This window comes from Camellia sinensis, chromosome 4 (assembly GCF_055761805.1).
Source record: "Camellia sinensis isolate YWXY chromosome 4, ASM5576180v1, whole genome shotgun sequence".
In the NCBI taxonomy this organism is placed as follows: domain Eukaryota; kingdom Viridiplantae; phylum Streptophyta; class Magnoliopsida; order Ericales; family Theaceae; genus Camellia; species Camellia sinensis.
The window spans coordinates 151,654,218-151,670,281 of record NC_138964.1 but is presented as its reverse complement, the minus strand read 5'-3'; the positions used below and the strand labels follow the sequence as shown (position 1 = coordinate 151,670,281).

At 33.9% G+C, this 16,064-nt stretch overlaps 1 protein-coding gene and 1 long non-coding RNA gene across 2 annotated transcripts; one reads left to right on the top strand and one right to left on the bottom strand.

The window, feature by feature from the left end:
• The first annotated feature begins 481 nt into the window (after positions 1 to 481).
• Positions 482 to 4,852, top strand: LOC114295593 (uncharacterized). Its single transcript, XR_003640948.2, has 2 exons — positions 482 to 746; positions 4,589 to 4,852. It is a non-coding gene; the product is annotated as an uncharacterized LOC114295593 (long non-coding RNA).
• A 1,577-nt stretch (positions 4,853 to 6,429) lies between these two features.
• On the bottom strand, positions 6,430 to 13,687 carry LOC114257152 (TORTIFOLIA1-like protein 4). The gene is made up of 5 exons (XM_082922546.1): positions 12,689 to 13,687; positions 12,186 to 12,294; positions 8,442 to 9,007; positions 7,744 to 8,216; positions 6,430 to 6,802 (listed from the first exon to the last, which is right to left on the bottom strand). Exons 1-4 carry the CDS (start codon positions 13,628 to 13,630, stop codon positions 7,779 to 7,781), a joined length of 2,055 nt encoding a protein of 684 aa, XP_082778672.1. The 5' UTR covers positions 13,631 to 13,687; the 3' UTR covers positions 6,430 to 6,802; positions 7,744 to 7,778.
• Positions 13,688 to 16,064: the final 2,377 nt, after the last annotated feature.

Here is a 16,064-nt window from a genome sequence, read left to right as displayed (position 1 = left end):
GCAGAAGATAATGAAGCTCTAATGTCGATGGTGAAGATGAAATTGAAACCCTAGTTCTGCTGTACTGTTGTTCGTGAAAATGGTGGATGCTTGGAATGGAACTCAGACGTCGGAAAGTTTCGTTTCTGTGTTGATTTTGGGAAGGGTATTTTGGTCCACAAAATAATTAATAACGCGCGCCAAGTTGTTCAGGGACCTGATGCATTACTATTTTTTTTTTTTTTGGTCATTTATCCTCTAAATTATTATTATTAGGGACTTTAAAAAAAATTTCCTTTTTTTTTTTGATAAACAAGTCATAAATTAAAAATAATTTTCTTTTAGTTGTAATTGAAAAAATATGAAATTATATAATTTTTTCATATTATAAAATGTACGGGGTACATATTTTTCATATTTAATGATAATTAAAGAAGTAAAATCTAATTAATTCACAATTTTGCCATCAAACTCTATTTATATTAAAATTTTATTCAAAATAGAATTTTGGGTTTCCAAATTTTCAGATTCGACAGTTTATAGTTGGATTTTTAACAGAGAGTTTGGTTTGTATTGCCAGCTATAAACCCTAGTGACCAAATCAGGGGAAGAGAGAGAGATAGAGACGGGAGATGGGAGTAGCGAGCAAAGCAGGGGACTGGGCATTCAAGGCCTTCACGGCGGGCCTCGGCGTCGCCACCATCTATCTCGCCGCCACCTTCTCCGTCAATGTCTACCGCGGCCTCTCCTGGCATAACGCCCAATCGGTCTCTCTCTCTCTCTCTCTCTCTCTCTCTCTCTCTCTCTCTCTCACTCTCACTCTCTCACACACACACACACACACACACACACACACACAACCCTATGATATTTGTCTGTAACTCTTGTTGGTGATGCTTTGTGATGATTATGCCTAATTTTGTGAGTTTGTTCTTCTTTTGAATTTGGGAAAATTACTACATGAATCGATTTGGATTTGAAATTTTATTACTTTATTTCTCAAATATATTCGTTATAGAATATGATTAGTCAACATTAAATTCGTGATTAATAGGTATGAACTTCACTAAAATTGTTTACAGTTTTGGGAGTTTGAGTGCTTTGGCTCTGAAATGGAGGTCCTTGGAGTGCTTTAACTTGAACTACCTGACATATTATTTGTTTCCTTTCCATTGCACCTGTGTTACATGGACCATTATCCTTCCCACCTCTGGTTTAGTAGTTCACATTCAAACCATGGGTTTTCAATTCAATAGTTGATACCCGAAACACCAATGGTGTGGAAGTGTGAACTGAGCAAAAATGATTTGTGGTAATTGAATGACCCAGGAATGGTATATGTGTTGAACTCGAAGATTTTTTACATGTGATTATGGAAGAGGAAGAAGCTTCTCATATTTGATAGCGGAGTGGTTTTCTGCTTCTCATATCAAGGGGGAGATTAAAACCTTCTTCTTCTTCTTCTTTCTTTGTTTATTAAATACAATTTTAGATATTAATGATTCATATATTATTACCACATCATGTGAATATAATGTATTTGAATCTTGGGTCCAGCTTGTCTCAAGTTGAGATCAAGACTGGACCTGCCCAGTTCGGCCCATGGGGCCTATTTTTTGGGCCCGTTTTGATAATCCGAACCGTTCAATGTGTAGAACTCGTCGAGTACTACATGTCTGTAAAAAATCACGTTGATCGGATATCAATAGCTATGTGATCAAAACAGTTTTGTATAAAAAAAAATAGACAGTGAAACAATTAATGGTTGATAAAAAACTGTTTTGTTCACATAGCTATCCATATCCGATCAACGTGATTTTTTACAGGCATATAGTACTCGACGAGTTCTACACATTAAACGGTTTGGATTATCAAAAAGGGACCCGTGGTGGGCCCCCACGGGCACAACAGCACGGTCCAGTCCGATCTTGGACTGGACCAAAGCCACTGCCTTGAATCTTTCCATAGCTCTACCCTATTTTTGGAGGCATTTCAAGCTGAGTTCCATATCCTAAGACTTGGGGTTCAAGGAGATCCAATAGACAGACACCCATAGCGAACACGTGTACACAAGTCCATACAGAGAGCGTTAGGATCCTCTAGAGTGAAGTTCCTAAAGTGAATGAGATGGACTCGACACGCGTCCCACTAATGGAATCAAGGATTGAGATTAATCCTCACCAAAACGACGTCGTTTTGGTAGGGAAAATTATTTAAAAAAAAAAAACGAAAAAAGTGAACAGAATGAGAAAGAAGCTTCAAACTATATCATCATCATGGATTTTGATCCGTGAGATCAAAATAAAAAAAAAAGAAGATTAAATTGATTCGATAATAAGATTGATTCAGATTTGTATCATCATCATCATCATCATCATCATCATCAAAAGATTGAAGAAAAAATGTGAACAAAATGAGAAAGAGGCTTGAAACTGTATCATTATCATGGATTTTGATCTGTGAGATCTAAATAAATAAAAAAGATCAAATCGATTCAATAATAAAATTGATTCAGATATGTATCATCATCATTGTCAAAAGATTGAAGAAAAAACGTGAACAAAATGAGAAAGAGGCTTCAAAAGATTAAATCGATTCGTCGATAATAAGATTGATTCAGATTTGTATCATCATCATCATCAAAAGATTGATTCAGATATGTATTTCTATATGCATATATGTATATTTACATATATCATCATCAAAATCAAAATGAGAGTATGTATTTATATATGCATATATGTATACTTACAGACCCCATATCATCATCATCATCATCAAAATCAAAATGAGCAACATAATTAGCAGATCCGGTCAATAAACATGGAGATCGGCGGAGAAGATCTTTTAGATCTACACAGCAGCGGCGAAGCCATGCCTGTAACAGAGCTGACTTGAGCAAACGCTGTTTTCATCATCATCATCAAGGGCTGACTTGAACAGATCTACCCTCTTCAAGGCCTTATCAGAAAACCAACCATCACTACCATTCAACTGTGAGATTTCAAGAGGACGTGAAAGAACAAGGAAAGAACAAAACAAAATCAAAGCTTTGGTCCCTTCTCTCTCTCTAACTCTCCCCAGAACAGAGTGAAAGTGAACCCAGATATTTGATTTTTTTTTTTTTTTGAAATTCCCCCACCAAAACGACGTCGTTTTGGTGAGGGATTGATCTTAACCATTAGTTCCATTAGTGGGACACATGTCGAGCCCATCTCACTCACTTTAGGAGATCACTCTAGTGTCTAGGGAGATCACCCCAGAGGATCCTAACGCACAGAAAGAACCCTATCATCTCGCTTGACTTTTGCTGATGCTTTAATATCTCACGAATGCATGCCTTTTAACTGTCATTGTCTAGTTATTATTTCCTTCTAGCCAACTTATCTTTTTCTTGTTTGGATCTGGAAAAGTTGCTCTCTTTAACTTTTTCCTTTGTACGGATTATGTTCTAAATGTATCCCTCTTCTAACCTTTTTCATTCTAACTTTGTTTATTCTATCCATGGGATTGTTCCACAATGGATACTGCCTAGTGATTCATAGCACGGACATTGATTCCCTTGCCACTTTATCTTTTTTTTGATAAGCGAAATTTATTAACGGATGCAAAAATAATCTGTCATCCACAAAGAGAGAGAGAGAGAGAGAGAGAGAGAGAGAGAGAGACCACTATTGCACTCCAAAATAGTCCAAGAAATGTCCTAAGCTGCAGCCCACAACTTCCTCAACTTGTAAGTAAATCAACCATTGAAGAAGTCATTACCCAAGCGATTCCATAAACAGACAAAAGTAAATTCCATCACTCACTAACCACCAGACAATATAGTGGATGATGATTAACACTTCCCCTGCCCTCTTACACATTCAATGCCAATCAATAGTCACTTTTCTCCTGTTTCCAATAGTTAAAGATAGCCTCGTGAATAGTTGTCCAAGCAAAAAATGTTAAAAACCAACCTAGGAAGAACCTTGCACCTAGAAATACCTCTCCAAGTAAGGAAGAGGTTGCCACCCCCTCTCATGTCCTGATTAAAGGAGCAAACTTGAAATTCTCTTTCTTCGATAACTAGAACATCATGAGTACCCCCATGACACCCCGAGCCATACAAGCAAGTGAGAAAAGGGAAAGGAAAAAAAAATAAAAAATCCTATCAAACAACTTCATTTATGCAATATCAACATGTAGTCCTGCAACGAAGTCATGATGATTTCATTGCTATCAAACACTGAAGACATACATTTCTGCCTCATTCTTCCTATTCAAGTTTAAAGGGCAATGCATAAGGAAATCTCGGGAGGTTTGTAGGTACTGGGCGCTTTTAACTTTCAAAGAACTCTTTAAACCCTTCATTGATGTGGTATATTTTGCATGCAGTTCTTTGGAACACTTCTTGCTGGAAACTCAGTGTTTCTGGATTACTATTGATTGGATTTTATTTGCTTCTCATTTGTAAAAGCTGTCGAACTATGTCTCTTCTCAGAATCTTGACCACTGGAGTGTTTTTGCTCTTCCCCATAGTGTTTTTTTTATTTTGTTTATTCTAACGGTAGGCTATTGTATTCGTGTTTTCCAAAGAGCTCCCTGATGTATTGCTAATTTTCTGCAGAAAATCAAGGAGGGAGGATCTAACAACCAGAACCCATAATAATTTTTTGCTGTTTATAACTAGATCATATGTATTAAGTTCAATTGTTCAAGTGAACTTTGTGAGATTTATGCAATATTTTAATCTAGTAATTAGGTATTTTTGGCCTAACTCTTGCTTGCTCAATTTTCTTTTTTCATCTATTTTGGTAAAATTGTAAGTGGGCCACTAGACAATTGCTTTGAACAAATATCAAACAAGAACAACATTTGAGTGGTGTTTTCATGTGTGTTATGTTCTGTGTGAATGAGTAGTTTTGGTCTTGCCTTGTTTCAAGAAAATAGATGGCTTTTCACTATTGCTCTATTACAATCTAGTTTCCTAGTTTAATGTCCTCATAAATTGTTTTGGGTGAAGAATGTCCTCATAAATTTAGGTGTTTTGTTCATTCTTCTTATAATTTGGGTGGAATTGTCACATGTTACCATTTGATCCAAGAGCATAGTTGATCAAGAGGTAGTTTCTTTGGGCATGAGATCTTTTGTCCCTGAATACTTAAAGGGTAAATTACACTTACACTATCTGAGATTTGGATTTAATACATATTACTCGATGTTTGGAAAATTATACTAACCCCCTTATCATTGTAATTATTTAGACGGAATGAAAATATTGAATTCATGCACTCGCTTTTTTCTTGTTTTGCTTTATTTTATTTTTTTTTTGATAAATTACAAACATACCCTCTAAGGTTTATTTAAATTACAAATTACTCCTGTGGTTCTAGAAATTACATCATGCCCCTTAAGGTTTCTAATTTCATAACAAATAGATCTTTTTATTAATAAATCATCAAGTTAGTTAACAGTTTTTAATAATGTTAAAATTTTATTTCAATTAATAATTCAGATAATTTTATTATTGTATAGGGGAACAGTTAGAAATTTTACTTTTTTAATTAATTAAAATTCTGACAAGGACGTATTTGTAATTTTTCAAACTGCAGGGGGGCAATTCGTATTTTAAGTAAATTTTAGGGAGTGTATTTGTAATTTTTGCATTTTATATAAGTAGATGATTTGTAAAATAAAACTATTAGTCACAAGAGTGGGAATGTAATTTTCAAAATATCAAGAAGTGAGATGTAATTGAACTAAATTTTAGTAGGTGTAAGTGTAATTTATCTTTAAAAGCTATTAAATTATGTCTTTAGATTACCGCACTAATAAATTTTAATATAATTCAGTAGCAGCAAGTTTTTAAGAGGACAGAATATTTGAGAAGAGAAGATGGATAACACTTTTTGGCTTCGCTTTCAACAAGAATAAGCAAGCTTGCCATGTATAATATTTTTGTTTCCTTGTGACATTTTCTGATCTCATTATATACACATGTTTAATCACGCCATTATAACAAACCTCCAGTCTCATTTCAAATCAGGTAATATTTCATCAACAAAAAATGGAAAAGAAATGAAAGAAAGAAAACTTAAGGTTGCGTTTAATAGAGGTTTTAAATATAATTTGAGAATATGAATTATATTTAAAGAGTTTTAAAATTATGATTTGAATGTAGAAAATTTGTTTGGTGAATGAGTTTTGAAAAGAGTTTTTAAATTGAGTGATATGACATAATTTTTATGTAAAAATTTACAATTCATAACCAAATACATAACCTAAAATTCTATTTAAAACTCATAAAATTTTTTTAAAAAAACATTAGAAAATATTTTTTTTAACATATAAAAATAATAAGTGCAAAAAAAAAAAAAAAATAAAAAATAAAAAAATTTCAAGGACATTGTTCCGGTCAACCGGCCGGACATACGGGTACACAAATTTTTAAACGCGGGTGTGAATGTGTTTTAAAAACTGTAAACAAACGCTGCATTCAAACTAAATGGTAGAATCATATTTCCAAAGTTGTACCAAACACATCTTCTCTATACAAGACAATACATCAAGACTCTGGAACATTATAAATTGTAATGACCTTCCTTCACTTCTTGCAGTGCTCACTTTTAAATTGAAAATCTGAAAAGAGATCTGAATCGAACTCTAGACGGGTTACTGAATGAATTGGCTCGGCACAATTACTTTAGTAGATAACAGCTACAATTGATTTGGTTGTGTACTGTATAATCAAGCTCATATTCCAAATAATAGATGATATCTCCAGCGCCACACAGCTAAACTAGTATCAAGACTCAAATTTCATTTGATCTCAGCAGCTCATCTGATGGATGGGGGAAAAAAATAAAAATCAAAGGTCAATGTAAGTGTCAAAATCCTGAAACAATTATTCAGTTCAAAGAAATTTAAATAATAATAAAAAAATTAATATGAAGAAAATCCCAGCATTACTGTTAAGAAACACAGGAAGAAATGCCTATGATCCAATGGGGAGCTCAAAACAAACCCCAATACTGTATTTCAAACCAAATTCTTTTTGAAGCGATATTTCAAAAAGGGAAGGGAAAGGAATGAATTTTTAAGGAATTCAATCTTTTATCTTTGAAACTAATTGGATTAAAAAGGAAGGATTTCATTTTCTAATTAGTTTAATGATACGAGGAATTAGAATTTTTTTTTTTTTTTAATTCCAATTCCTCGTGATCGTTAAACCAATTGGAAAGAATGTTTGAAACTAATTGCAAAAAATAGTGTGTATGGTTTGAGCTTTTTGGATTACGTTTTTTTTAAATTGAGTTTTTTAGTTTGTGTTTTTTTTTCTTTTTAATGAATATTTTTAAAATTTTAAATATTTTTTTTTACTTTATTAGATGTACCTTACTTAGATGCATCTAAAAAGTAACAAATTTGTAAAAAAATATTTTAAAAAATTAATAAATACAAAAAAAATGTACTGAATTCTTGTATTTTTTTTGGTATTTGGTGAATTTTTGAAAGGTTTTTTTCACAAATTTTTACTTTTTAGATATATTTATGTTAGGTATGTCTAAAAAGTAAAAAAAAAAATTGCTTAAAATATTAAAAAAATTCAATACAAAAAATAAATAAATAAAAAAAACACGAAAAAAAGAAAGTAGAATTTTTTGAAAAATATTTTTTAAAAAATGGAACCAAGCTTTTTTTGGTAGTCCCATAATTGTAAACTCAAGAAATGAGACTGCAAAAAAGAAATCCAAGGCTAGAGATAAATTTGTTGGCCAATACCTGCAGATAACATCAGCCAGTGATGTGCTAACATGTCATTTGGCATCACGAATATTCTTTGAGACTCTGTTTGAGGAAACCTCTGACATCCCGCAGGAGTCACTGGGAATCGCGGACAAAGGATTCACAATAAACTGACCACTGCCTTGCAGCCGAAACCTTCTGTTATCCATCTTAAATGTTTCAGAATTGCCATTCGTGTTGGCTATGTTACGCACGGCAATCATTGGTTCAGTGCCTCTGGAAGAAGAGAACCCTGAGGTTGAATGTCGAGGCTCTGTTCTCCTCCAGAACTTTGGACTAAAAAATTCAGCACCGGGTAATTTGCAACAAGTGGTTCCTTCGGATTCCACATTTGACAACCTCGCGGTTGACATAGCCAAGTCATGTGAGATCTCATCCAAAGCCAGCTCCAACCCGTGCACACGTGTCTCCAGAGAATGAATTCCGTTTTGTGAGCTCCCCATGAATGTCTGAACAAAGAACAAGTGGAAGTGTTAAAAGAAACTTCATCTTAATCAAAAACGTCCGAATAAATCAGCACAAAAACACAAAGCGCCAAGAACCATGAATATGAAAAGGAGCTTCACTAAGCATAGATATGATAAAACACTTGCCGAATATATCACAACAAGTCATAGTATCGCCCAAATCAGTTACTTGAAAGTGTAAGCGAAACAGAAGAATAAGGCAATTACCTGGAGGAGATTTAATAAACTGGATTGCTGATTTTCAATATGAACAAGCTGCTTGCGGATCAAAGATAGATCCTCAAACTCTTTCTGGCTTCCATGGGTATACTCAGTAATGTTACCAACTACAACGTTAGATTGTAAGCTCTCATCATGACATGGAACCACACCAGATCCAGCTTTCACACCACCGAATTTCTTGTCATCGGCATTTTTATTGAAGAAAGTCTGTTTTGTTTCTGGCTTTGCAAATCTACTTCTTACCTTCTCGCCTTTCTCTGAACCTTTCATATCTTCATCCTCACAAACCACCATCATGGAGGGCTCCTGAGGAGTGGTAATTTCAATTTTCCAATCAGTGGATTTTTTACGATCAAGCTTTCGGAACATAGCTGGGCCTGACTTCTTGTCACTACTATCTAGAGGACTTTCCTGGGCAGTGGTTGCAACTGAACCATCAGGGAAAGAAGACCCGTTAGCTGGGATGCTTTTCTTCCTCATTTGAGGAGCTCCAGAATTAACCATACAGGAAGTTTTGGATCCAGGTGGGTGTTGCCCATCATTAGAATCCTCTGTCCAAAAATTAAGAAACAATACAAACTTCAGAACTAAACAGCATCATAGAAACCGTATCGAATGGAAGCCAAGTTATTCTTGGAAAGGGAAGATAATCTGAACATACCAAAAATGAGAAATGAGAAGGAAACTAAAATCTTTCAAACTTCATTAACTACAGAACTTGAGCAACCAAATATTACTGTCACATTGTGCAAAATTAACAAAAAAGAAAACAACAAAAAGAAAAGAAAATATAATCAGATTTAAACAACACAGCAACCACAATATGTACATCACACTGGGAAATTTTGAAAAACGGAAAAAAGGGATGAAAATACACTAAATTTCAATAGTAAACATTATAATTAAATCAACATGAATGCCAATGTGTATAGGCAATCATAATGTTTGGTTGTCAAAATTCACATATAGAGAAATTGAAAATATAGATTAACCATAGTGAGGAAAATCACAATTGATGCCTTCTTGCAAAAAAGAAATTCTCAGAATTCAGAAAGGAATGCTTGGAAAGAAAGGGACGTATTATTTTTCTGTTTTAAGCAAAAAAAATCCTCCTGGATCATTGTACATTTCAATTTGAATTATTTTCAGATTTTATTATATATTTTTATTTTTATGCTTACATTAATGAAGGCTTACACTCTGTTGGGATTGTAGGGTAAGAAAATAAAAGAAATTATTGTGATATCTCATTTAGGTGAGAAATAAAAAAAATGATCATGTTTTTTGATTATTATGTTTGGATGGGTGAAAAAGTGGAGCATGTGAAAGAGGGATACGAGTAGGATTTCTTTTTCTTCCTTTATATTTTAAGGGGCAATCTTGGTATTATAAATACAATACAACCAATCAAGGTGAGAAATTAAGGCTTGGTTTGACATAATCAAAAAAAGTTAAAAAGTTAAAAAATCACTATCTTATTTAAGTTACATCATCTTATTTAAGTCATATCACTTCTCTACCACATCACTTCAAACTCAACCCATATTTCATAAAAAGTCAAAAAGTACACTTATTTAATTTATCACAAACAACCCCTTAGCTTAGTAAAAGAGTTCACTTTTTCACTTTTTCTCATCATTTCTCGCTCAACTTATAAACAAAACATGAGAAAAGAGTTATCGTTCTCATCATTTATTATCATTTCTCACCAAATCACCCCATCCAAATAGAGTGTTTAATACAAGCAAGGTTTTGAAAACCGGACCGGACCAGTCGGTTTGATTGGTTGAACCGTCGACTGGTCAGGGTTTCGGTCTGGATATACCCTCTAAACCGTTCGAAGCTAAAAACCGGTCTATTTAGAAAGAATCAAGAAAACTGGCAATTGAACCGGTCGACCCGGAGCCGGTTCGCCGGGTTGATGGATTTGGAATTTATTTTTTTTTTCTTTCCGTTCTTTCTTTCTTTCTTATTTTATATGTATATATATATATATATATATATATAAATATATAATATAAGAATATAAAAAAAATTTAATTGGAAACTCTCTTTCAAGGGTCTCCTCTTGTGAGGATCCTATTAGGAGCTTGAAATTATTGTGAAAGTCTCTACCTATTTATAAGAAAAAAATTCTTTAAAAAATACTCAAAAAATCCATGTGAGATTCAATCAAATGTATTGGAAGGAATATTGAAATTTTAATATCCCTCCAAAATTTTTGCTCTTCTTTTAATCAAATTATTTGAATTAAAATCATATGGTGGGAATATTAAATATTTAATTTTCTCTTCCAAAATTAAAATTAATAATATTTTAAAATATATTATTATATTTTTCAGTAAAAAAATATTAGGACAAATATTTAAGATAATTTAATATTTTTAATTTATAATTTTATTACTTATGTTTTTATTTAAATATAATTTAAATATATTTATTATGTCACAATTCGATTTCGACTCAACCCGACGGTTGAATTGGTAACCCGTCTATCCGATCCCATTTTCCGTTCGCTCACCGGTCTGACTTTTAAAACATTGAATACAAGTTTTGTATGGGGTATGGCTTCTGTCTAGTCTGGGATTGGACTGGACCGTGTTGTTAGGCCCATGGAGGCCCACCACGGGTCTTGTTTTGATAATCTGAACCGTTTATTGTGTAGAACTCGTCGATTACTATATGCCTGTAAAAAATTACGTTGATCGGATATCGATAGCTTTGTGATCAAAACAGTTTTTTGTCAACCGTTAATTTGTTCACCGTCCAATTTTTTTAATACAAAACTGATTTGATCATATAACTATTGATATCCGATCAATGTGATTTTTTACAGGCATGTAGTACTCGACGAGTTCTATATATTGAACGGTTCAGATTATCAAAACAGGACTCATGGTGAACTCCCACAAGCCCAACAACACGGTTCAATCCAATCCCGAACTAGACAGAAGCCACACCCTTTTGTACGATATCTTCGCTGTGAATGAATTAATTAAAACTGTCTGCCACTGCATTTTCCAAAGTATAGAATATATGAATTTGATCAAATAGAGCCAACAATCAGCCCCGTTTATTTTCAGAGGTAGAATAGAGAAGATTGATAGTGAAGGAATTAATAGTATAGGAATTGTTAGTGAAGAGATTACGTAAAATTATGTTTATTTTGATGATAATTGTTAGTGTAGGAATTGCTAAATTATTTTTATATAAAATAATAAAACAAATAAAAAAAATACAAAAATATTAAACATTAATGTTTTTAAAAAAATGCCTAACATGTAAAAAATTTTAAAAAAATAAAAATAAAATAAAAAAATTTCAGAAAAAAATAAAATAAATAAAATAATAATTTTTACTTAACAAAAAATACACAAAATTAAACATTAATGTTCAAAAAAAATATCTGACATGTAAAAAATAAAATAAAAAATAAATAAATATAAAAAATTTCTAGTCCACCGGATTATTTTTCTAATATCAAGTCCTGGAGGCCCATCCGAATCACATCTGCAAAGCTATCCTAAGCCCTTCGACTTAGCAGTCCCTATCTGTAAATAAATAACACATTAAATAAGGCCCACAACTATCATAATCCCAATCCCAATCCCCCTCTCATACCCCCAAAACAAACGGGCCTCAATGTCCGAACCAGAAAAAATAATATTCAGAAAATGGGAGAGATCATCAAACAAACAAACAAACAAAATAGGCATATAAATCTCGTACCTCTGGACAATGATTGTGGTTCTGGAGGAGGTGAGACCTCATCCAAAACGTCAGGAATCTCCGTCCAAGCCCCCACCAATTGGATCATAGTCTCCCTCACAATCTTCACCTACACAAAACATAACCAAACAAATTCAATTTCAATCCACATTTTTATGAACAAATTCAAATCCTTCGCTAATTCTTTCATCAAATTAATTTGATGAACAAAGAGCTAAAAGTGAGCTCCAATCATTTCATCAAACTTGTATCAAATCAATGATGAACAAAATCTGAAAAAACTTTTTCAACATTCATAATTTTTACTTAAATTTTATGAAAAATTAAAAAACAGTAAGGAATGGAGATGGAAAAAAAGAAAAAAGAAAAAAAAAAGAGTAAGAATTAGACGTTCCATACCAGATCAAGCTTCTAACCAAATTTTCATTAAAATTTGATATATAGAGAGAGAATTGGAGATGCTCTAATCAATCTATAGATTAGCAAATCAAATTGAATCTAACCTTATCCATTTTTTTCGCCTCGAACGTCTTCAAACACACAGCCTTAAACTCCATCAACATTTCCCTCTCCACCACCGCCAAATTCACCAGCGCCTCCGCAGCCGCCTTCCTCGCCGACCAATCCTCACTGCCAATGAATTCAACCAAACACGGCACCAATCTCTTCACTGTCTGGTGACTCGAAGCACCGCCAACTCCAATCACGCTTCCAATAACCGTTAACAGCGCTGGCTTTGCCTTGAAGCTATCGCACTTCAACAACTTCTCAATCCTCGGCAGCAGCTTCTTCAAATACATAGCATCCGGATCAGGCGAAGCATCGATCGCCGCAGCCAAGCACAGTGAAGCTCCGATCTGAGAATTCTGATCTTGTTCGGTCACCAAAGCATCGATCAACGGCTTTACAATCGAAGTAAAAGGAGGTTTCGTGATGTGTGACGAGATGGAAGAGGTTGCATCGATGCAGGCTGAGCGGACGGCGGAGTCGGGGTCGCGGAGGCGGCAGACGACGGCGGAGAGGAGTTTGGAGAGGTAAGGAGAGAGAGAGTCGCCGTAAGATTGGGAGAGGAGAGAGATGAGGCGGACGCATTGTTTACGGACGGGGGACTTGTCGGAGGCGTCGGTGGCGGAGATGGAGGAGAGGAAAGGGGGAATGGAGTCGTGAGTGAGGGTCCTGGCGATGGATTCGAGCTCTGCGGCGGCGGAGGAGTGGGTGTCGCGGTCGGAGAGCTTGTTGAGGCATGTTAAGACTCGGTGCTTCAGGTCTCGAGTTGAGGCCGCGAGTGCCATTGTCGGTGGTGGTGGTGGTTTTAGGGTTGAGGCGGTGGCGCAGCTCGTATTTCCGGCGGCATTGCCGGAGAAGGAAGGCGGAGGACGGTGGCGTGTGCCGGTTTTGGGTAGTGGTTTTGGCTCAGCTTTGTCTGGTGCTATCTGCTCACTCATTTTATAAGGAGGAAACACACCGCGTTTGGATGAAGGATTTGGTGAGTAAATAAAAGTGGTGAGAAAGAAAAATAATAAATTATTTTGGTTTTTAATTCGGAATTCAGATTATAAGCTTAATTTAAAAATAAAAATAAAAATTAATAATATCCTATCATTTGAAAATAATACAAATTCACTTTTTAAACCATGATGATGTGCAAGGAATATGATTAATTTATGTGACAGAGTATTACTTTTAATATTCTAACTAATTATCACATTTTTAAAAATTGAATCTAATTTTTAATTTTCAATAGCAATGCTCATAATCTCATTAATTACATCTTCATCACTAAAACTAAATAATCCTTGGATTTTCCATACAAAATAATAATAATAATAATAATAATTCTTGAATTTAATGCCATATGCAACCCCAAAAAAATGAATTTTTCATCAAAATTTCATTTTTTATTTTGGGAGGGAAAAAAAAAATCTTATTATCATATTTTAGATAAGTAAGAAAATAAGACACAAAAGGAAAAAAAAATATGAGTGAGTTTTTTTTTTTTATTCATTTGCATTTTAATCGGCAATTTTGATATTATAAAAAAATTAGAAGATTTTTTTTAAGATCCCTGGTATTAAGATTTTATAGTATAAAGGACACCTAATATTTTCATAATGTCTAAGGTCCCTCAACATTAATCTAGAGAAAATTTTTTCAGAGAAATTCTGGAAATTTCTTTAGACTTTCCAGAGAAATTCTGGAAATTTCTCTGAACTTCCCAGAGATTTTCTCTACGCTTCCCAGAGAATTTCTCTAGACCTCCTAGAGATTTTCTCTCCAGAGAAATTTGTGTTTTGACTTAACCAGAGAAAATTGATCAAAAAGAAACCTCAAGATTAATATATACCTAATCATTATCAAATCGGAGAAAATTCATTCAAAATCACATTTTTCAAATTTTTTTCCCAACCAATATCTGAGCAAGTAAACAATTAATAGAGAAACTGAAGCAACCAAATATCAAAAAGAAACCAACACATCCCGAGTTTTTCAGAGAAAATTCGCACAGTGACTAAATCCAAAGAAAATTCACACAATAGCCAAATCTAGAGAAAATTCACACAGTAATTAAATCCATAGAAAATTCACATATAATCTGCATAAACCCCCAGAATCTTTGAGTAAACAATTACCACTCTCATCATCTCCAAACATGAACAAAATTGTTAATTTTTGAAACTCCAACTTGAACAAAATTTACAGAGAAAATCTCACAGAAATTCACATCAACCCAAAGAAATTCTTCAAAACCAGAGAAAATCTCACCTCCACTCCAGAGAAAATCACTCAAACCAGAGAAAATCTCCCTTTCCAACCTAGAGAAATTCCTTTTCTGAGTTGAAAATCATAAATCTCAGGCAAAATGTGTTCCATGGTTCACACATTGGCTCTAGAGAAAAAAATTTCAATTTTGTTAAAAAAAACCGCTAATGCAGAGAAAATTCAAAGACAGGACCATAAATGCAATAAGAACAATCAATTTAGAGTTGAAAGTAAATTTCAAACCCAGCGAAATTCTCTGTGTCTCTCTAGAGAAATTTCGATTTTGTTGAAAAAATCACTAATGTAGAGAAAATCCAATACCAGAGAAATTCGAACAACGAAAGACCTACCAGAGAAATTTGAACAGAGAATTTCTCTAGGCTCAAATTAAAGAAAATTGAAATTTCTCTGAGTTCAAATTAGAGAAATTCTCTCCAGCCAGAGAAAATTCACGAACAATTATCACAATCAGAGAAAATGCGGAGAAATTTGACATCTTTGCCATATAAAATACAGTACAAGTTTTGGCATCTTTACATCCTTATTTTCCTCCTATTCAATATAGTAACAACAAGAGAGATTTTCTATTGGCAGCAATGGCTTGAATTACATATCCACCATCCATCAATGTGAACTACTGGGAGAGTGAGGAGTTGAGTGGCACCTTAAACAACAATCAACAATCAACAAAGTTGCAATTTCTTCCCCATTCCTACAAATTACACAACTTAGCTTCCCCTTCAAACCTCATCAGCAAAATCACATTCAAATTCTGGACTTCCAAAGAATTTCTTTGGATTCAAATCAAAGAAATCCAGAGAAAATTGAACATCACTGAGAAAATTAAACAAGGCAAAGAAAATTAAACATCACATAGAAAATTAAACAAGAATTTCTCTAAATCACTCCTTCACACCACCCTCATGTATATGCACAAAGATATATTGATGTATACATATATATGCACAGAGAGAGAGAGAGAGAGAGAGAGAGAGAGATCGTTTTATGGCATCTACAACACCCTCTTCTTTGTTTTTGTCTTTGTTTACAGAAGCCTTGATGATCAAATTGCGAAATCGGGTTTCACGGAATCCCTGAAACTGAATTTCCAGAAATAGA

Excerpts from the sequence above, each read along its gene's own strand:
- LOC114257152 (XM_082922546.1), bottom strand. The coding sequence starts at position 13,630 with ATGAGTGAGCAGATAGCACCAGACAAAGCTGAGCCAAAACCACTACCC. Across the intron at positions 12,295-12,688 it reads AGGCGAAAAAAATGGATAAG|GTGAAGATTGTGAGGGAGAC; the intron begins GTTAGATTCAAT and ends TGTTTTGTGTAG. Across the intron at positions 9,008-12,185 it reads ACCACAATCATTGTCCAGAG|AGGATTCTAATGATGGGCAA; the intron begins GTACGAGATTTA and ends ATTTTTGGACAG.